Below are 22,821 nucleotides of genomic sequence, written 5' to 3'. Positions count from 1 at the left end.
AAATCAAGAGAGGGGGAGACACGTCAAACACATTAACCTCTCTCATTCTACTGCAGTGAAGAACTCTTTGTTCTTGCAACAAATAAATAAGTACTATGCCATCTGGAGCAAATCACTAAGTCTCAGTTTCCTCGACTGTAAAACAGGGATAAATAATTGTACCAAACCCAGGGCGTTGCTGTGAAGTTTAAATGAAACCAGCGTGTTGAATGTTTGCTTAGCCCAGGGCCTGCTCACAGCTTTGGGCCCAGTCAGCGTTTGCCACACAATGAACACAGAGCCGATCATCCAGAGTTGACTACACACTGCCTTTCTCTCTCTTCTCCTGTCACATAGGATTGCTACTTTTTCTTCTTTTAAAGTAATCTCCACCCTCAACGTGGGGCTGAAACGCAGGGACTGAAACTCACGACCCTGAGATGGAGAGCTGCATCCTCCACCAACTGAGCCACCCAGGTGCCCCTTAAGACATTTTCTTAAGTAGATTCCATACCAGTGGGATTACTGTGTCAAAAGAGAGAAACTGAACATTTTAAGGCTCCTGATTTTAATGCCACCTGCTTTCCGGAAAAATCCCCTCCCTGTACACTCCTACTAGCAGTGCAGGAGAGTGCATGTCTTATCACATGGCTGTCAACACTGCATGTTAATGGTTTTAAGTCTTGAAAGAGTGAAAAGAGCTTAGGCATAGCATCTTGCTCACAGGGAGCTGGGTGGCGAAGATCACTTTTCTGTCTGAGGCTCTCTCCATGCCATCCCACTGTCTCCCCATTGCTGCATTTCTGCATAATCCAAGTCAGGACACCCTGGTAATCCACATGATTCCAATACATTCCTCTTGGGAAGGAGAGAGGGTTGGAGGTTAGAGCCGACATCACCCTAAAGGGACTTCACTCCAGGCCTGCTGATTCTGAGCTCTCAGGACTTTTTACTGTCCGTGTTTCTGTGCCTTAAGAAACTTCTGAAAGAAATGAGGTCCTGCCCTATTCAGGGCATTAAGAAAAGTGAAATACAAGTGTCAGCAAATAGAAGGAAGAAGCAAAAAGGAAAGCAGCTTGTGAGAGTGTCAGCACATAGGTATTTTTCTCTTATTCGTTTCAATTCACAGTATTACTGTGATGCATTTTGTGTTTTATGGATAAGACATTTAATCAGAAACCAATCTTCTGGGGCGCCTGGGTGGCTCAGTCGTTAAGCATCTGCCTTCGGCTCAGGTCATGATCTCAGAGTCCTGGGATCGAGCCCCGCATCGCGCTCCTCGCTCTGCGGGAGGCCTGCTTCTCCCTCTCCCACTCCCCCTGCTTGTGTTCCCTCTCTCCCTGTGTCTATCTCTGTCAAATGAATAAATAAAAAATCTTAAAAAAAAAAAAAAAAGAAACCAATCTTCTTACGTTAAAAGTCGCTGCTGTATTTCCTCCCAGGAATCTCTGCGGTTCTCGTCGACATACATCCGAAACAGGATCCTCAAACAACAGGCCAGGCTGCTGGTTTCTTGTTTTAGAAGATTAGGTTTAGATTTGCCCTTAAAACCTAGAGATTAGACAGTCATGTAAACAACGCACACTTCTAGGATAATGCTGAGAAATCATGCAGGAACCTAATCTAGTTACTTTAGGGAACACTGAAAGAAATATTTCACATTCTTTTTTTCAAGTGAAGTATAATTGACATATAACATTACTCTTAATCACATTTTCTTAAACAAAGCAGTACTAATCAGCCACAGAGATGTGTAAACCACTCTCACAAGCAAAACCTTATCACAGGCAAAGGCATAAAACATCTAGACATGGGGTGCCCGGGTGGCTCAGTCAGTTAAGCGTCTGCCTTCGGCTCAGGTCATGATCCCAGGGTCCTGGGATCGAGTTCCGCATCGGGCTCCCTGCTCCGCGGGAAGCCTGCTTCTCCCTCTCCCACTCCCCCTGCTTGTGTTCCCTCTCTCACGGTCTCTCTCTCTGTCAAATAAATAAATAAAATCTTAAAAAAAAAAAACAACAAACAAACATCTAGACATGTTAAAGCCATAAAGAAAAATGACATTATGAAACTGTGGATTAAAATAGCATTTGGGAAGAAAATTAATGGTTACCCAGCAATGGTAACAATACAAAAATTATATAAAGTATCACTTTTGTGCAAAGTTCACAAAATGAGACTCCCACTGTCACCTTGCATATATCACTTACCTCCAGGGTTTATGTATGTATTTTTGGAGGTGGTAAAGAGAGAGAACCCCTAAAAGCCTCAGCAAATGTATGAATGCTTTCTGTTTCTCCAGGACTACCACAATTTTTATATCATATTTAACTACACAATTTTATTTATTTAAAATATTTTATTATTTAACAGAGAGAGAGAGAGACAACATGAGAGGGAACACAAGCAGGGGGAGTGGGAGAGGGAGAAGCAGGCTTCCGCCTGAGCAGGGAGCCCGATGCAGGGCTGGGTCCCAGGATGCTGGGATCATGACCTGAGCCGAAGGCAGATGCTACCCAACTAAGCCACCCAGGCGCCCCAACTACACAATTGTAACGTAATGTAAAATGTCTTGGTTTGCTAGATCAGTTCAGGGCTCTATCTATCAATTCATTTTTCCATCAAATACTTCCTGAAAATCTCCCATGTGCCAGGCAATATTCCTGGTACTGGGATGGAATGTATCCAGCATGTCCTTCTTTTCCCCTCAAGCATGAAAATATCTGGCGAGTTATTCCAGCTAAGTGTAAAATATCAGGAGTTTCCCAAAGGCTTTAATATTTTAGGATGGTGACCAGTGCGGCTGCCTGTCCTAGCTGCTGTGTAGCCTTACCTGCTCTCCACAGGACAGTCCGTTGCTCGTAATTGGAGTTGAAGGCCTTTGAGAATGAGTGGGACTCCTGCAAGCAGTCCAGCAGCTTGAACAGGTGCTGGGAAGACATGCACTTGTACATGCCCTGATCCTCCGTCTCTATGTGGATATCTGCATCCAGCGTGTCTTGCTAGAGAGGGGAGGGTGGGAGAGCTACGTGAGGATGGGCTGGTTCTGGACATCGAGGCAGTCCTCACTTGCCAGAAGTCATCCTCTGTCTGAGAATCACACACTTCATTCCTCACCACTCTGAACATTTCTCCGTTAGACTCTGCTCACCGGCCAGGGGAAGAATTATGCCCAGCTCCTGCCTGACATCAGGCTTTGCGGGCCCATTTTTCTGTTTTGTCAGGACTGCCTTCGTTGCATGAACATGAGCATGTGCTTCTCCAGTTATTTCACTACAGGACTGCACTGTCCTCTCTTTATATTTTATAACGAAATTAGAAAACGAGAAAGTCAAACTGTATTCTATGTGATAGAAGGTGTGAGTCTCACAACATACTATGAAAGACAGAAACTGCCAAGTGAAGCCTGAGTGGCATCTTTAGCTTCACCAGGTGATGAATGAACATAGTTAAGCTCAACAACTGTGTTTTCAAATGTGAAGGGAAAAAAATATAAAAATAGGTATAAAATGCTAGAAATTTTTATTGAACATGTTGCCTAAAATGGAAGACATACTTAGGGATTTTCTATTTGTTGAGCCTTCTAGGAATGGAACTATCCTTCTTTTAAACCAGAGATCACAAAAAAAAGTAGAGTTTGCAATATTCCCCAAATTGATCTATAGATCCAGTGCAATCCTTATCAAAATCCCAGATTACTACTTTGCAGAAATTGACAAGTTGGTCCTAAAATTCATATGGAAGCACAAGTAACAGAGAATAGTCAAAACAATGTTGATAAAAGCAGCACAAAGTTAGAAGACTCATACTTCCAATTTCATTCAAGACACTGTGGTACTGGCATAAAGATGGACATATAGGTCAGTGGAACAGAACTGAGAGCCCAGAGATAAATCCTTATATTTAGGGTCAAGTGATTTCCAACATGGGTGCCAGAACAATTCACTGGGGTAAAAACAGCCTCTACAATAAATGGTGCTGGGACAACTGGATATCCACGGGCAAAACAATAAAGGTAAATGAACTAAGCAAAATGAACACAAAATGAACTAAAAAATGGATCACAGACCTACACGTAAAAGCTAAAATTATGAAACTCCTAAAAATAGTAGCTCAGACTTCATTAAAACTAAAAGCTTTTGTGCTTCACAGGCCACCATCAAGAAACTGGAAAGACAATACACAGAATAGAAGAAAATAGTTGTAAATCATGTATCTGATAAGGAACTAGTATCCAGAATATATAAAAACTCTTACGATTCAATGTTAGAAAGTTAAAATATCCAATTTAAAAATGAGCAAAGGATTTGAATAGCATCTCTCCAAAGATACACAAATAGCCAATAAATACAGAAGATGCTCAACATCACTAGGGAAACAGAAACCAACACCACAGTGAGATACCACTTCTCACCCACTGGGATGACTGTGACAATTAAAAAAAAAAAAAGAAAAAAAAGACAATAACAACTATTGATGAAGATGTGGAGAAACTAGAGACTTCATCCATTGTTGCTGGGAAGGTAAAATAGGCTAGCTGTTCTAGAAGACAGTCTGGCAATTCCTCAAAAAGGAAGGCACAGAGTTAACATATGACCCAGCAATTCCACTCCTATGTACGTGTTCCAGAGAATTAAAAACATGTCCACATAAAAACTTGTATACAAATGTTCACATCAGTGTTATTTACCATAGCCAGACAATGGGAACAACCTAAATGTCTGTCAATGGATGACTGGATGAACAAAATAGTGGTACAGCCTTACAATGGAATATTACTTTATATATGAACACACATCCACACATATGTAACAACATGGATGTTACATGCTACATATACAGGCTACAATGTGGATGAACTTGGAAAACATTATGCTAAGTGAAAGAAGCCAGACACAAAAGCTCACATATTATATGATTCTATTAAATATGAAATATCCAGATTAGGCAAATCCATAGAGACGGAAAGTAGATTAGTGGTTGTCAAGGGCTGGGCTGAAGAGGGAAGGGGGAGTGACTGCTAATTATGAGGGCATTCACTTTGGCAATGATAAAAATATTCTGGAATTAAACAGGGGTGAGGTTTGCACAACTCTTGTGAATATACAAAAATCTGAACACTCATTCACAGGATCTGCTGGCCCCTGAAGCACTTACATTTACAACCTATGGTGTAATGTTACTGTCCAACTTTTGGATACTCAATCCTCCGTCTCCAAGAATAACATATTATACAAAAGGCTGTACGTACAAAGTAAACTTTAAAGGAAAAACTGGTATCTTTATCCATATAGTTTTCTGTTATTTATGGTTAAATTGTACACCAATTATGAGGGATAATCCCCCTGATTAATAACACTCTTTTTCCAAAGCACCCAAGGTGGGGCTGGCATGCCAACAGTAGGATGCTGGTAAATTGGCTTTCTGGGAAATTTAAAGAAAAGAAAAAAGAAAAAAAAGCCCTGATTTTTAGTGTTTGCTGATTTCCGTGGTATAAATATCACAGCCAATTTCTCAAGCCACCAATATGCCATGACTGGAGGAAGGGCTGGGGAGCTGCGTGCCACTTCAAGCTGGCTCCAGCACAGCACTGTATCTGAGCAACGTCCCCGCACAAAAGGACGTCCTTCTCGAAGCTGGTCTTATTACCTGGGCAGCAACCATGTGTTCTGCATCTTCCTTTTTGCTTGTTGCAGGGTAGAACACGATGTTGTCGATGGTCTGTATCAATTCCAACTGGACCACACACTTGATGAGGAGGCTGGCAAACAGTTTCTGATCTATATTAGATGATAAAGATTAACCCTAATAATGATCCAGCCAGTGTTGAATTAAGTATTCCCAGAGCTCCTACTATGTTTCAGGCACGGTTCTTGATGCTGTGGCAGAAGAGCGAATAAGCTGGACAAAAACCCCACGGCAGAGACAGACAATAAACAGGATATTTAAGTCTAAGGTACAATATGTCAAATGACGATGACAAAGGTAAGAATAGGGATGAGGTAGAGATGGTGTCGGGCTGGGGTTGCAAGTTCAAACAAGCGGGTCAGGAAAGGGCTCTCTGCAAATGTGATACCTGAGCAAAGACCTGAGGGGAGGAGTCAGCTATGCAGGGACCCTATCTCCCAACAAGCTTCTCTGCCACCTGCAGGGACTCCTACAGACAGCTCCGGACTGTGCCCTAAGCACTCCAGGCCCAGGTTCCTGCAGCAGCCAGACTCTCCAAAGTGGTTGGCTGTCAGTCTTGAGGGGATGGGGCTCTTTTCCGTTCTTAGTTCCCAATCGCTTTCTGTCTGCTCTGGAGGTGTATCTGCTTCTGGTTCCCTCAAGAATCTTCTCTGTTCAAATTATTGGTGTGATTTCTGCCTACTGACTAGACTCTGGCTAATATCTCTTCCCTCCATCTTTGTCTTCTCACTCCCTGGGCGCAGGGGCGGCAGCCCGCGTTGGGCACTTCACTGGTGACTGATTTGACTATAACGAAAGTAGAGATTCCTTTTTCAACCTATTGTTATAGAATCAGAATGTTGAAATCATTAGATGAGTGTTTAGTGATGGCAAACAAGGAGGATGGATCATCTTCAAGTTTTGGAAAGTGACTGTGAAATTTTGTGTGTGTGTGTGTGTGTGTGTGTGTGTGAATTTATATAAATTCTCCATGTAGAATGTTTTAATTAAAGAATATGGTGGAGTTGCAGCACATGTACATTTAATTTATGCCAATTTAGTGACGTCACCTTGGACCACAAATGACAAGGGAAGAAACGGTCCAAGTGGTGTGCGAATGTGCCTACTGCCCACTCACTGAGCTGATGCCCACAGGGCGGGCTGCTCTGGGCAAGTGGGAGCATGCTCCCAGGAGGAAGGGCAGGGGTCTCAAGCTCCAGGCCCCTCTCAGAGCACAAACCTCTTGCTGCACCAAGAGTGGCTCTATTTAAAGAACCGTACGTGTACACTCCCACCCAAGCCAAACCTTTATCTGGAGCTGATGAGGCAGCAGACCTTGCTCACTGGCCCCTGAGAGACCCTGGTTATGCTGCAGATACTGAGGAACGGCGTGTGAGTGTCCAACATGGTGCCTTTTTAATGGATTCCAAGGGTGGTTATGTTTTGTGCCTTCAAAGATAGTTGGTGGCCACACGTGGCTGTGTCTAATACACGGCAGTGTCGACACCAAAAGCCTGGCGTGTCTGAAGAAAAACAACAGGGCCACAGCTGGAAAGAGACCAGACCACAAAACCAGGAATGTTCCAGTCTCTCAGTCAGCTGAAAGTGTGTCTGAATCCCAACGCTACTGCACAGTGGCAAGTCACATTATCCGTCTCGGTCCCAGGACACGCAAATGTAAACAGTACCTCCTCAAAGGGCTAGAGGGATGATTACACGAGATCACACACATGAAACACACAGTGCACTGCCTGCCTCATAGTGACTGTTAAACCTGGTTTTTAAAGTGACAGTAAAACATGACCACAAGTAACGCTGACCAACTGATAAAAGAGAAAAGGGATCTCTAACACATGAAAAGCTCCTCCAAACCAATAAAAAGACTAACAGCCAATATAAAATGAGGAACGATTTGAAGAGATGATGAAAAAATAGAAAGGTTCTTAAACACATGAAAAACTTCTCAGTTTCACTCATAATTAGAAAACTGCAAATTAAAACTACTCCAAAGATAGGAAGTATCACCTATGTGTTCCTGAGGATCATGTAAACAGGAATCTGTAATTATCTGTCAAAATGGCAAGTGCACTTCACCCAGCAGTCCTACTGCTAGGAATTTATTATATAGATAAACTCGTGAATGACACACATTATTAGGTCATTCAATGTAGTACTGTTTGTAACAGAAAAAGATGGGGAATAATATAAACGTCCATTAGTAGGAACCCAATTAAGCAAATAATAGTACATCTATATCCTGGGATGACATATAATAAATAGTATAAAAGAATGTGAAAGCTTTTTAGGTACTGATTTTGAATGGTCTCAAAAATACACTAAGTGAAAAAAGAATACACATAGTATTCTGTAATTTGTATAAAAAGGACGGGGAATTCATGCGCGCACACGCACATGTGTTTATGGATATTATGCTCTTTCTTGCATACGGATAACAGTCGGAAATGCACACAAGAAACTGGTGACACAAGCTGCCACAAAGAAGGGACTGGCAGACTGAGGCACGGGGTGGAAGAAAGGCTTATCATGTTCACCTTTTGTACCTTCTGAATGTTTGAATACGTAAGCGTGTTACCTATTTAAAATAAATAAATGAAAACAACTAAAAAAAGCGGCCTTACTTGCATATGGTCTACCTTTCCAGCTGTCATCGGTTGGGTTAGAGAGTTGGCTCTGGCCTCTCTCAGAGGCGTTTTTATCTATGCTGCTTAGAGACTGGCGGTCCAGATCCACATCCTACAAGCAACCCAGAGAAATACAATGTTCACTTTCTTTATCCACAATTCAGTACCTGGGCAGATATGCACCTGTTTTGACACTGGGGGCCAACCTGAATTTAAGCGCTTTGCTTAGCTTGAAGTAAAATTATACTGCCTGCTTAATGAGGCTACATAGGAGAGATTACTAAGGTCACGTATTTTCTCCCTCCCATTAAAATTTCACATTTTCTTATTCCTACTTAGAAGGTATTTCTTTATATATTATGATTTAACAATGAATGTGACATGGGGCGCCTGGGTGGCTCAGCCAGTTGAGCATCGACTCTTGATCTCAGTTGATCTCAGGGTCATGAGTTCAAACCCCAACTCAGGGTCTGAACTCCAAGCCCAGCGTGGAGTGGAGCCTCCTTGAAAAAAAAACAACCAAACAACCAGAGAACATAAGTGTAGCAAATTAATGAGGACAAGCTCAAAAATTCTAGTGTGATAGCTAGCTTTTTAAAATGTTGACAGAAGGCAATTAACAAACAAAAAAATGTTTAAATAAGGTGCTTCATTTTTTAAGTTGCTATATACCAAATGCCTTTTTTTTTTTTTTTTAAGTAGGCTCCACACCCAATGTGGGGCTTGAACTCACAACCCTGAGCTTAAGAGTTGCATTCTCCGGGGTGCCTGGGTGGCTCAGTTGGTTAAGTGTCTGCCTTTGGCTCAGGTCATGATCCCAGGGTCCTGGGATTGAGTCCCACATCGGGCTCCCTGCTCAGTGGGGAGCCTGCTTCTCCCTCTCCCTCTGCTGCTCCCCCTTGCTTCTGCTCTCTCTCTAATAAACAAAATCTTAAAAAAAAAAAAAAAAAAAAAAGGAAAGAGTTGCATGCTCCTCTGAGTCAGCCAGGCGCCCCCAAATGCCTTTTAAAATCTAATGGCCTTGGGGTGGCCACCCCTGGGCGCCTCATGGATTTGCTGCAGAAGATGGTCAGCCTAGACATCTGCCGCTACCTGGCTCTGGACGAGGCTGACCGCATGATTGACATGGGTTTCGAGGGCGACATCCGCACCATCTTCTCCTACTTCAAGGGCCAGCGGCAGACCCTACTTTTCAGTGCCACCATGCCTAAGAAGATTCAGAACTTTGCCAAGAGTGCCCTGGTAAAGCCGGTCACGATCAACGTGGGCCGCGCTGGGGCCACCAGCCTGGATGTCATCCAGGAGGTGGAATATGTCAAGGAGGAGGCCAAGATGGTATACCTGCTTGAGTGCCTACAGAAAACACCCCCACCCGTGCTCATCTTTGCGGAGAAGAAGGCAGATGTGGATGCCATCCACGAGTACCTGCTGCTCAAGGGGGTCGAGGCGGTGGCCATCCATGGGGGCAAAGACCAGGAGGAACGGACCAAGGCCATCGAGGCATTCCGGGAGGGCAAGAAGGACGTCCTGGTGGCCACAGACGTAGCCTCCAAGGGCCTGGACTTCCCTGCCATCCAGCATGTCATAAATTATGACATGCCTGAGGAGATCGAGAACTACGTGCACTGTATCGGCCGTACCGGGCGCTCAGGAAACACAGGCATCGCCACCACTTTCATCAACAAGGCCTGTGACGAGTCGGTGCTGATGGACCTGAAAGCCCTGCTGCTGGAGGCTAAGCAGAAGGTGCCCCCTGTGCTACAAGTGCTGCACTGTGGGGATGAGTCCATGCTGGACATTGGAGGAGAGCGTGGCTGTGCATTCTGTGGGGGCTTGGGCCATCGAATCACTGACTGCCCCAAACTCGAGGCTATGCAGACCAAGCAGGTTAGCAACATCGGCCGCAAGGACTACCTGGCCCACAGTTCCATGGACTTCTGAGCCCTCTGTCATCCCTTGTCTCCAAGAGACCTCAGTCTCCAGCCACCTCCTACACACACCAGCCCCCTGGACAAAAAGCCAGCATCTTTGGCCCAGCTGGCCTGGGCTGGGCCAGGCTGGGCCTGGCCGCCTGCTCCCTGTGTCCCCCAGAATTACTATTTTTGTTCCCCTTTACCCCAGCTGTCATTAAAGCACAAGCCTCCCTGGTCTCAAAAAAAAAAAAAAAAAAAAAAAAAAATCTAATGGCCTTGGGGCGCCTGGGTGGCTCAGTCGTTAAGCGTCTGCCTTCGGCTCGGGTCATGATCCCAGGGTCCTGGGATCGAGCCCCACATTGGGCTCCCTGCTTGGCAGGAAGCCTACTTCTCCCTCTCCCACTCCCCCTGCTTGTATTCCCTCTCTTGCTGTCTCTCTCTGTGAAATAAATAAAATCTTCAAAAAAAAAAATCTAATGGCCTTATGGCTATTTGGGAATAGACGTTAATACAAAGCCCCTGTACACCAAGGTTTTAAAAGTGAGACTTGAATCAGAACTTCTCTGTGTGGCCTCACACAGAAAATAAGAACCATTATCTTACTGGTGTAGAGGAAAGCACTCGTTATTTAAGAGGATAATAAATAAGGATAATTATACCAAGGCATTATTTCTATCAGCAGAACACCAGAACTGAGAGTCCAGCAAGGGAGAATTTGTTAAATAGATTACAATAATGTACAGCCACTAAAAAATCTGCTCTCAGAGAATATTTAAGAATCTTGAAAAATGCTTACATGTTGTTAGGTAAAACATTATGTGCCAAGTGCTCCTGAATTTCAAACATATGTGGGTTAGATATGTGCCGTTACACAAAGAAAGAACTAGAAATGTAAACTATGGTTTTTATTGGGTGAGGTGACTTATTTTTTGTGCTTTCTAAAAAAGATGTTAATGAACATGTATAGATTTAAATCTTTTTTTTTCTTTTTCAAGATCTTATTTATTTATTTGACAAACAGAGAAAGCACGAGCAGGGGGGGTGGGAGAGGGAGAAGCAGGCTCCCCGCTGAGGAGGGAGTCCGATGCGGGACTCGATCCCAGGACCCTGGGATCATGACCTGAGCATTAACCATCGGAGCCACCCAGGTGCCCTCTTTTTTTTTTTTTTTAAGATTTTATTTATTTATTTGAGAGAGAGAGAATGAGAGAGAGCACATGAGAGGGGGGAGGGGCAGAGGGAGAAGCAGACTCCCTGCCGAGCAGGGAGCCCGATATGGGACTCAATCCAGGGACTCCAGGATGATGACCTGAGCCGAAGGCAGTCGCCCAACCAACTGAGCCACCCAGGCGCCCTCTTTTTTTTTTTTTTTTTTAAGACATCTTTACACCCAACGTGGGGCTTGAACTCATGACCCTGAGATCAAGAGCTGAATGCTCCACCGACTAAGCCAGCCAGGCGCCCCTAGTTTTTAAATCTTATAACCTTTTTTATTCATTTCTCATCAGAAAAGCACAAACTGTTTGGGTTCCTTAATTTTTTACTATAATACGAGATCAAAGAAAAGACATCAACAAAAAACCCTACCAAATGTTTTTCTGACGAATCTTCCTCCATTCCTACAGGTCTCCAAGTCAGCAAACTGAAGGGAATACAAGAGAAGGAAAATGATCCATGTGAAAGGCAAACTGGAGTCTTAATATGTCTACTGAGCACAGAAATAAACAGCAATAAGCACATTCACACTCACACATGTGGGATGGTTGTTTTGAAGATATCCAGCATACAACTGCATGTCTCATCCCAGACGTCGGGACTGAATTTCTCCCCGTTGGATATTACTAAGTTTTCTAAGCAATTGGTACCTGACCGAGCCAACTGCTCATTGTCTGCAAAATAAAGCAACATATATCATGAAACTTCCACTGCTGTTTTGATTCCCATCAGGGCACTGATGCTTCATATTGCAAGGTGGAGACGACACGATGGGGGGCTCTGCAGGCTCTTATTGAAGGAAGCAACGATACAGCCAGTATTAAAACTTTTATTGTTTAAGTAGGCTATAAAGAGGTAAAATTATTTATCACAGCTTTATTGCTAGGGATGGAAGGAGGTCAGTTTGCTACTTAATTAACTGACTTCTTATATGATGTATTAGTAAAGGATGGAAATATTAGACCAGTGTTTCTCCCCTGAACACTGCCATACCAGTATTGACTGTTTTACCATTTATTTTAAAACAGAGTCACTTTTTTTTTTTTTTAAAGATTTTATTTATTTATTTGACAGAGAGAGACACAGCGAGAGAGGGAACACAAGCAGGGGGAGTGGGGGAGGGAGAAGCAGGCTCCCCGCAGAGCAGGGAGCCCGATGCGGGACTCGATCCCAGAACCCTGGGATCATGACCTGAGCTGAAGGCAGTCGCTTAACCAACTGAGCCACCCAGGCGCCCTAAAACAGAGTCACTTTTTGAAAAAACACATTGAAGCTTTGTCTTAAGCCAAAACTATCTATGGAATCCAGGTCAAATGTGCTACATGGGCATTTTTCCTAGCACGCACTACCTCTACACATAAGTACTCAAATGAACAATGTTCACTGATGAAGCTGTTAATACTGACCCCATTTTAAAAACATTACAGAAAACTTCAAATATAGACAGAAGTAGAAAAAAACAGCATAATATACAAAGGCAAATCTTTAAAAATATAGTAATAATTACATCCCTTTCTTTAAGAAATGCCTTATAAACTGGCTTGAGGAGTTTTTTTTTTTTTTAAGATTTTGTTTATTTGACAGACACAGCGGGAGAGGGAACACAAGCAGGGGGAGGGGGAGAGGGAGAAGCAGGCTTCCCGTGGAGCAGGGAGCCCAATGTGGGGCTTGATCCCAGGACCCTGGGATCATGACCTGAGCCAAAGGCAGAGACTTAAGGACTGAGCCACCCACGCGCCCTGAGGAGATTGTTTTGATACTCTAAGTAAAAATACACATTTTCACCAATTATATATCATACTCCTTCGCATTACATTCTTGCTTTTACATATTGAAAAATTAATCTCTCAGTAAAAACTAAGTCAAGAAGAATGACACCCAGAGGCATAGCGAGTACCTTGTTTTACACACCACTGCAGCTGTGCAAACACATCAGACAGAAGCACTTCATTCAGAGCTTCATAAAACTGGGTGAACACATCACAAATGGCATAGAGTGCGTGATTGCAAGTTGTTGTCATCCACTCGGATTTCTGGAAAAACAAAATGATAATGCTGAGAGGCCACTCTCCTTGTGGGGAGATGGCACTCTCCTGCATCATGGGCAAAACTGTTCTGGTGTGAAATCTGGCAGTATGTGTCAAGAGCCTTTTCAATGCTCACACCCACGGACGCAGGAACACGGCTGGCAGGAATGGACCCTAAGGAAAGAATCACAGATCTGAGGGTGAAGGTCTATGAATAAGGAGGTTTACACCACACTGGCACTTACACACTGAAAACACAGATACAAATACCCAGCAAGGCGGCAACTAAATTAAGTGCCTCTATATGACAAAAAGAGTCCCACGCTCTATGGACTGAGCCAGCCATGTGACCCTGGTATTTCATTTTTGTAAAAAGAAAACACACAAGCAGTATGTGAAGGGGTTAATAGTGGTTGCCTGTGGAAGCTGTGGCTTTCAAATGTTTTGTTTTTCTGTCTTCTGATTTTCTCTTTTAAAGATTTATTTATTTATTTTTGAGAGAGAGAGGGAGAGAGAATCCCAAGCAGACTCTGTGCTGAGCACGGAGTCTGACTCACAGCTCCATCTCATGACCCTGAGATCGTGACCTGAGCCGAAATCAAAGTCAGATGCTCAACTGACTGAGCCACCCAGGTGCCCCTCTGATTTGTTTTATAATGAAGAAAATTTTAAGTTACTTTAAAATACAATTAGCAGACTGAATCTAAGACTGTGACTTCAACCATATTTTAACCAGGCAGAAGACGGAGGGAAATTTGCCAAAACATTAACTCTAATTTCTGAATGGTAAAATTATGAGTTTTCTGTATATTCTTAACATTCCATATTAAACTTAAACTGCTTTTATACCGGGGGGGGTAGATAATGGTATTCCTAAAAGTAGGTAAAAAAGTGACTCTCTCTAAAAATCTTGATAAAGAATATCCTCTCCCTTTCCCTCTATCCCTAGGGAAGAAATAACAAAGATAACCAGAGGCATCAAACTTCCTTAAGAAAAAAAAAAGGCCTAATATTTGCCAATGTCATCTCCAACTGTAACTTCATTAAAAATTTTTATGATTTTATTTATTTATTTGAGAGAGACAGTGCTCATGGGGCAGGGAGGAGCAAAGGGGGAGGGAGAGAGAGGGGAAAGAATCCCAAGCAGATTCTTTGATGAATGCAGAGCCCGATGCAGGGCCAAAACCAAGAATCGGATGCTTAAAGAACTGAGCCACCCAGGCACCCCAAAACTTTTTTTTAAAGATTTTACTTTTAAGTAATCTCTACACCCAACATGGAGCTCGAACTCACAACCCCGACATCAAGAGTCACACACTCTACCAACTGAGCCAGCCAGGTGCCCGTAAAAATGCTTTTAATGAGTTTTTTTTTTAGGGACCAGAGACATTCCATTTTTTTACTGACTGCTGAGAAGCTGGTATAAACCAAGTAACTGAGAGGAGCAGGTGCCCTGTTGAACTGGCAGGTACAATGCCCGAGGGCAAAGCGGGTGGGCCATGGTGACTTATTTCCTCTCGCCCTTCCCCAAATGGGGACAGTTTCTTAGCACTAGTTGATTCTGGTATAAGAGTGCTTGGAAGGGGGTTTCCATTAAAAAAATTTTTTTTAGAGATTTTATTTATTTGAGAGAGAGCGAGCACAAGCAGGGGGAGTGGGAGAGGGACGCGGGGCCCGATCCTAGAACCCTGGGATCATGACCTGAGCCAAAGGCAGAGGCTTAACCGACTGAGCCACCCAGGTGCCCCGGGGTTTCCTTTTTTTTTTTTTTTTTTAAGGATTTTATTTATTTATTTGACAGAGAGAGAGAGACACAGCGAGAGAGGGAACACAAGCAGGGGGAGCAGGAGAGGGAGAAGCAGGCTTCCCGCAGAGCAGGGAGCCCGATGCAGGGCTCAATCCCAGGACCCCGGGATCATGACCTGCCTGAGCCGAAGGCAGATGCTTAACGACTAAGCCACCCAGGCACCCTGTCCCGGGGTTTCCATTTTAAAACACACCTCCAGGGGCTCAAAATGTCAGAGTTGTGTGGGGATGATGACATAACCCTACAGGAGACGAAAGCAGAGAGGCCTCCCCGGCCATATCCAGGGCACCGTGTTAGTCATCACCTACCTCTGACTGCTGCTCAGGGAGTTTCATATTGTCAAAAATCCTGAACACGATTCTGAACAGGTCCTGCCACCAGTGCTTTTCAAAGGTGTGGCCATAGCTCTTCATGATCTCGAACATGACTGTGAGTCCTCTGCAGGAACAAAGACAGGCGCAGAAGGGGATGGGGGTGAGGAGGAAAGAACAGCAGAGGAGAGTGGGAGAGCATGGGGTCAGGTGAGCAGGTGACCGAGGCTCATTCTGTGACGGAAGGGGCACCGTCCCGGGACATGGTTACCTTGTCCGAACATCTAGCTTGCATCTGTTAATGATGCAGGAGAGCTCAAACAGGATGGGGAACCAGCCTCGGACCCAGACCCTGTCGCCAGGAGCAACATTCATGTCGTCGCTTGTGTATTCTTGTAGCACCTGCCAGGAGAGTCACCTCTCAGATACAGACTATGCAAGCAAAGGAAGAAACTAAAAGGGAACTACACGAAAGTTAAGGCCCCACACATTTCCCCCTCCTAACAACATCCATTCAGCAAGGGCAGGATAGGGAATCTCCAGGAGGCAAACACAAGCCTCTCCCAAGTGCATGCGAGCAGTTATGCCTACGGACCTTTGTGGGTTTTAGAATAAGCTGAGTGGGCAGACCACTGCTGAGTTAACTTAGGCACTAGGACGTGAAGTCAGCTGTTCAAGGTCACGCAGCTAGGAGCTGGAAGTCTTTCCAGTCTGGATGTGAAACCCCACTCCCTGCCTTGCCTCTGGGATTTCGAGCCCTTTGATCTGTAACTACTCTTGAAGCGTGGTACTATCCGCTGTAATGAAATTTCTTTATCAGCTCTGGTTACCCAACACTAGGCCATTTCTCTCTGCACCTCCGTCAACTCCCCCGTACAATGGGGACATAATTGCCAATCTCATAGGTCTAATGTGGAAACTAAATAAGTCAATACACAGAAAAGATCTGAAGGAGAGATCTGTATCGGCCGTCACAGTTTAGACGTGCTTATTTCTACCCAATTTCAGTATGAGACTGTCCTTTAAACCAAGCGGGCCTCTTTGGAAAGGTGAGACATGACAGAAAAACCCCAAACATTTCTGGGAGAAAGCAAAAGGTGATTTTTAAAAATGTGACTTCTCAGCCATGTCACAATGGTAAAATGTCATTTCCTTAAGAGGGAGGTTTGTTTTCTTTCAAATAGAAAGGTCTAGCTTCTTCAACTTCGCCAAAATTCAAAGCTAAATACCCATCTCCTACAAAAACAATTAGAATACCCGGTAAAAGTTCAGTAGGAGTAAAAGAAGTAATTTCATACATACAAAAGGAGAGAAGGGGTAGAACCCCAGCAATGGGCAGCATTTAGGGCAAACATGCATTTCTAAAAGCGTAGCTGGAACGCTCTTTGCGATTCCTTTTCTCCTCAGTGCCCAAGCGGGAGGAGAGGAAATGATGTACCCGAGGCCTCTCGGAGACATATTTCCCACAGAAGCGGATGAGTCGGATCGCCTCCATGCTCGTGTCGGGGAAGGCGGCATTGCAGGCAAACTCTGACAAGCACTTCACAGCGTCCTGAAAGGAATCGATGGCTGCAGGGAAATGGTGCTGGAAAATAGTTGCTGCGGAAACAAAGCCATGTTTTTTATAAGACCAGGAGATTTAAAAATGGGGATCGAACACCCCCCACCCTGAAGGGACTACTTCTGCGAAAATCTAAGAAAAGCATGTCACTATCTCTAGAAGATAGCATTTCTTATTAAATTATTCAGGAATGAATCAATTGGGCACTGCCTGGGCTAAACTGGTTCCTGAGTTCCAATATTCATTCACTCACTCATTCATTCATCATTTACTGAGTGCCAACTATGTGCAAAGCACAGTTGTGGGCCCTGGGGACAGAGGTGACCAATTAAATTTCCTGCCTCGCGATACTCGTGCTCCAATGGGCAAAACAGACAATAATCGCCTAAACCAATATAAAATATAAAATAATCTCAGGTTGGGTGAGTGCTGGGTGAGGGGACAGAAGGCAGTAGGGGTTGCTTAGGCTGGGGGTCAGGGAAGGACTCTCTGAAGAGGCCCTACCTGACAAGTGTCCCTAAGGAAGTGAGAGAGGACAAGCCATGAGAAAACCAAGTTTCACCAGGATGCCAAGGTGTCCGTTTCAACTTAAACTATTTTAGGATGGAGCTTGAGGAAATGGAGAGGACAATGATCTCTGTGTGAAGCTGGCCCTCAGTGGTCTGCCTGATAGAAGCTGAGCACTGGGCAAAGCTCTAGCCCTGGTTCGGTGATCCTGAGCACACTCCTTGAATTCCCCGGCCGTTCCTGTCCTAAGACAGCCCTTTGGATTGTGGAACAGCATCTCCAAATAAAGGGGCATTTCCTCTGAACAGGAAGCAGGTAGTCCACCAGTAGTAGAAACAACAAACAGTAGACTTTCAAACAGCAGCAGTTCTTCTGGGAGTTCATCAGTTCATTCTGCTCAGCAACAACCTCCGGGATGTGTTTCTCAGGAGCCAAGACCACCTCTTCAGCAGTCTCAGGTTCCTCCCCCGGAAGTTAGAACGACCGTCCCTCCTTTAGCAGCAACAAGTTCTGCTCCAGTGGAGGTGCCTTCTACTGCCCCAGGGACTTGCCCTATGCCTCAGACACAAATGGGATGCTCCCAGCCTGCTCCTAAAATGGAAACCCCTGCTATTAGACCACCCTCTCCCGGCACAACTGCCCCTCACAAGAATCCAGCTCCAGTGCAAAATGATCTGTTGCAGTCACATGAAAAGACCTCACAGTGTTCCCTCTTCTGTCCAGCTACCTTCAACCTTAAGTACACAAAGTGCTTGTCAAAATTCAGCACATCCAGCTCCCAATTTCAGTGCCCCCTTACCATTTGGGCCCTTTAGCACATTGTTTGAAAACAGCCCTACTTCTGCTCATGCCTTCTGGGGAGGATCTGTTGTTTCATCTCAGTCAACACCAGAATCTATGCTATCAGGAAAATCCTCATATTTGCCAAATTCAGATCCTTTACATCAGTCTGATACTTCTAAAGCTCCAGGTTTTAGACCATTACAGAGACCCGCTCCAAGTCCCTCAGGTATTGTCAATATGGACTCGCCATATGGTTCTGTAACACCTTCTTCTACACATTTGAGAAACTTTGCCTCAAACCTTTCAGGAGGTCAAATGTATGGACCTGGGGCACCCCTTGGAGGAGCACCCACAGCTGCTAACTTTAACAGACAACATTTTTCCCCACTTAGTTTGTTGACTCCATGTTCATCAGCATCAAATGATTCTCCTGCACAGTCAGTATCCTCTGGAGTTCGTGCACCTTCGCCTGCCCCATCATCAGTACCTTTAGGGTCAGAAAAGCCCAGCAATGTCTCTCAGGACAGAAAAGTTCCAGTCCCTATTGGGACTGAACGTTCTGCACGTATCAGGCAAACTGGGACTTCAGCTCCATCTGTTATTGGGAGTAATTTATCCACATCAGTAGGGCATAGTGGCATCTGGTCCTTTGAAGGGATTGGTGGCAATCAAGACAAAGTAGACTGGTGTAACCCTGGTATGGGAGATCCTATGATTCATAGGCCAATGTCCAATCCAGGAGTGTTTTCACAAGAGTAAAACAGGCAGGAAAAAGTGGTCACCCTTTTAGACTTGCAGGTGGGACATTAGAGCCACTTACTGACGATGTGGCCCGTGGTCTGGAAGGCCAGCTCCACAATGTTCCCATCATGATCCGAGGCTGCCTGGTGGAACACTGCAAAGATGTTCTTCCAGCCCGAGCGGATGTTGGCTGCCTGGGAGTTCACCATCTGCGCGATGCAGCGGATCACCATGTCCCGGATGGTTGGAGACCTAAGGAAAGAATGGGGCAGCCATGTCATCTGTACTTTGAATGGTGGGAAGAAAAATGAACACGGCATCACTTAGAAGCAGTGCATTAAAAAGACCGCGTTTTTATTTTTTATTTTTGGAGCCCAACACGGGGCTTGAAGTCACGACCTTGAGGTCAAGACCTGAGCTGAGATCAAGGGTGGGATGTTTCACTGACTGAGCCACCCAGGCACCTCCCAAAACCTGCATTTTTAAAAAGCACACAGTAATCCACATTCATTTAAAAAAAATAAAATAAAACTAGATACAACAAAAAGAAAAAACATTAAGACAATCACTGTGGCAGATAGTCAGATGCTTTCCCAGCAGCTGTCCTCCCACCTCCTTGATAACAGAACTTCGATTTCATGCAGGCAGCATTATGCCTGACCACAGGGAGCCAGTCATAAACAGGACAAGACAACATGACAATTTTGTCTCATGTGCCAGGCCCTTAATACCCCAGCCTCCCTTTCAGCCAGGGGAGCTACATGACCAGTTCTAATTATACATAAGAGAAAAATCTGTGGGAATGGGAAGGGGAGGGGTTTCTACTAGTTTTGGTTTTGTCTTATAAAAAATACATATGGTAGGCTCTGCCCCTTTCCTGGTATCCCCATTCTGAACACAGCATGATGCCTTGAGCTAGAACCTCTGTTCAGCATCACAAAACAATAGGCTCAAAGATAAAAAGTGATCCTGTGGATGGACAAAGGGACAGAAAGAAGCAGGGTCCTTGGGCACCTGGGTGGCTCAGTCGGTTAAGCATCTGCCTTCGGCTCAGGTCATGATTCCAAAGTGCTGGGATCGAGTCCCGCATCGGGCTCCCTACTCAGCAGGGAGTCTGCTTCTCCCTCTCCCTCTACCCCTTCCTCCCCTGCGCTCTCTCTCAAATAAATAAGTAAAATCTTTAAAAAAAATAGCAAAAAAGAAAGAAGTTGGGTCCTCAATGACAATTTGGGCTATGGAACCAAAGTTGGGTCTGCCTGCCTCTGACTTGTTATGTAACAATACACAGCCTTCTGGTTTAAGGCATTGTTGGTCAGTTTTTCTGGATGAAAACCTTCACATTAATAATACTCATAATTCTCCCAGGCCGAGATGACCATTTCTAAATTCTTGGTGCATATCCTCTTCGATTTTTAGGCAGGAGTATATGTGTATGGTAAACACATATACATGGATGGGAATATACATATGTAATTTAAGATGCACAATTTTAAATTTAATTATTACAAAACAAAACCTGAAGAAAGAAAAAATGGCCCATTTTCTGAAGCAGCTGCAAGGTTCAACATGGTGTTACCTCGATATCTGCAAAAGGTTAGCATGTATGTCTTGCAACCTATTAAGACATGTGCAGTTATGGGGTGAGCTCCATTATCATACAAACAATAAGAAGCAAGGCTACACAACCTATCACTTCCACACCACTAGCTTTGAAAGCCATTAGAGTGGCTTTGGGATTGCAGACTTGACTTGCAAATTTCATCTGGCTTACGGTAACATTCATGTTCATCTGTGGGATCCATACTAACTGATAAGAGGTCATTTAGAGAAGGCAAGGAGAAAGTCAAAACAGAGTTAAAACTTAGCTAAGAGTCCACAAAGCAAATATGTCACTCACAGATAACAAAGGACTGACTACATACCTATGTGACTTTAATATATAATACAACTGAATTCATGACTGCCTCCCTCCCCCTCATGGGGAAGAAAAGTAGCTCATTGGGAAGAATTATACGTACTTTTTTAAGATTTATTTGAGAGAGAGAGAGAGAAAGAGCATGAGCAGGGTGGGGACAGAGGCAGAGGGAGAGACTCTCAAGCAGACTCCACACTAAGCGTGGAGCCCAATGGTGGGCTCAATCTCATGATCCCGAGATCATGACCTGAGCTGATATCAAGAGCCGGATGCTCAACTGACTGAGCTACCCAGGCGCCCCTCTACACATATTTTTTTTTTTTTAAAGATTTTATTTATTTGACAGAGAGAGACAGAGAGAGCAGAAACAAGCAGGGGGTTTGGGAGAGGGAGAAGCAGGCCTCCCGACGAGCAGGAAGCCTGATGTGGGGCTCGATCCCAGGACCCTGGGATCATGACCTGAGCTGAAGGCAGACTAATGACTGAGCCACCCAGGCGCTCCTACATGTACTTTTTATTTCTTTATTTTTTAAAAGATTTTATGTATTTATCTGATGGGGGGGGAGAGGAGAGAGAACAAGCAGGGGAAACGGCAGGCAGAGGGAGAAGCAGACTCCCCACTGAGCAGGGAGCCTGAGCCGAAGGCAGAGGCTTAACTGACGGAGCTACCCAGGCGCCCCTACATGTACTTTTTAAAATGTTTTTCGGGGGGGATGCCTGTTGGCTCAGTTAAGCGTCCGACTCTTGATCTCAGGGTCGTGAGATTGAGCCCTGTGTCAGGCTCTATGCTCAGCATGGAGTCTGTTTGTCCCTCTCCCTATGTTCCTCTCCCTGCTCACACGCTCTCCCTCTCTCTCAAAATCTTAAAAAAAAAAAAAAAGCGATGCGTTTCGGGGTGTTGGATAGCTCAGTCAGTTAAGCATCCAACTCTTGATCTCAGGGTCATGAATTCATGCCCTGTATAAAAAGTATATTATTATAAGGGGCCCCTGGGTGGCTCAGTCAGTTAAGCGTCTGTCTTCGGCTCAGGTCATGATCCTGGGATGGAGCCTCACAGTGGGCTCCCTGTTCAGTGGGGAGCCTGCTTCTCCCTCTCCCTCTGCCGCTTCCCCTGCTTGTGCTCTCTCACTCTTGCTTTCTCTCAAATAAATAAAATCTTAAAAAAAAAGTTTACTTAAAAAAAAAAAAAAAAAAAAAAGATGCTTTTTGCCCAGGGGCGCCTGGGTGGCTCAGTCGTTAGGCGTCTGCCTTCGGCTCAGGTCATGATCCCAGGGTCCTGGGATTGAGCCCGGCATTGGGTTCTCTGCTCCGCGGGAAGCCTGCTTCTCCCTCTCTCACTCCCCCTGCTTGTGTTCTCTCTCTCGCTGTGTCTCTCTGTCAAATAAATAAATACAATCTTAAAAAAAAATGCTTTTTGCCTGATTATTAAAAGTAATGTGAGGACAGTAAACATTTTGGAAAATGTAGAGAAAAACATAATGAAACAAAAAATTCCTTTATATGACAGTATGATATTTCACATGGAGAGATTGATAAAACTGTCCTTATTATGCTGTCCAATTCCATAACCCGACCTTTTTGACTAAACTGTCAAGCATTTCCCGTGTCATAAACATTGTGAACATCTTTAACAGCTGCAGAGTATTCCATGTTGTGGCTGTACCAACATTGACTTAACACTCTTTTATATTTAGGTGGGATCTGGTTTTTTAAAAATTATTTTGTGTGATTTACAACGTTTTGTATTTCAAATTAA

General features: G+C 44.4%; 2 protein-coding genes across 3 annotated transcripts in view; one reads left to right on the top strand and one right to left on the bottom strand.

Moving 5' to 3' along the window:
• Positions 1–22,821, bottom strand: part of ARFGEF2 (ADP ribosylation factor guanine nucleotide exchange factor 2) — a 93,228-nt gene that overhangs the window by 1,755 nt on the left and 68,652 nt on the right. For both annotated transcript variants that reach the window (XM_035025357.1, XM_035025356.1), the window contains exons 27-37: positions 19,230–19,402; positions 16,997–17,157; positions 15,830–15,960; positions 15,556–15,685; positions 13,311–13,446; positions 11,949–12,087; positions 11,786–11,840; positions 8,283–8,397; positions 5,626–5,756; positions 2,810–2,978; positions 1,392–1,530 (exon numbers count right to left, since the gene is read on the bottom strand). In XM_035025357.1, coding sequence (XP_034881248.1) covers positions 1,392–1,530; positions 2,810–2,978; positions 5,626–5,756; positions 8,283–8,397; positions 11,786–11,840; positions 11,949–12,087; positions 13,311–13,446; positions 15,556–15,685; positions 15,830–15,960; positions 16,997–17,157; positions 19,230–19,402 — 1,479 coding nt within the window. The remainder of the gene's footprint in view (positions 1–1,391; positions 1,531–2,809; positions 2,979–5,625; positions 5,757–8,282; positions 8,398–11,785; positions 11,841–11,948; positions 12,088–13,310; positions 13,447–15,555; positions 15,686–15,829; positions 15,961–16,996; positions 17,158–19,229; positions 19,403–22,821) is intronic.
• LOC118024116 (probable ATP-dependent RNA helicase DDX41) lies at positions 8,656–10,446 on the top strand. The gene is made up of 2 exons (XM_035025685.1): positions 8,656–8,661; positions 9,270–10,446. The coding sequence occupies exons 1-2, from the start codon at positions 8,656–8,658 to the stop codon at positions 10,224–10,226; spliced, it is 963 nt and encodes a 320-aa protein (XP_034881576.1). The 3' UTR covers positions 10,227–10,446.

Source organism: Mirounga leonina, unplaced genomic scaffold (assembly GCF_011800145.1).
Source record: "Mirounga leonina isolate KUSES-001 unplaced genomic scaffold, KU_Mleo_1.0 Mir_195, whole genome shotgun sequence".
In the NCBI taxonomy this organism is placed as follows: Eukaryota; Metazoa; Chordata; class Mammalia; order Carnivora; family Phocidae; genus Mirounga; species Mirounga leonina.
This window is presented reverse-complemented; position numbering and strand designations above follow the sequence as displayed.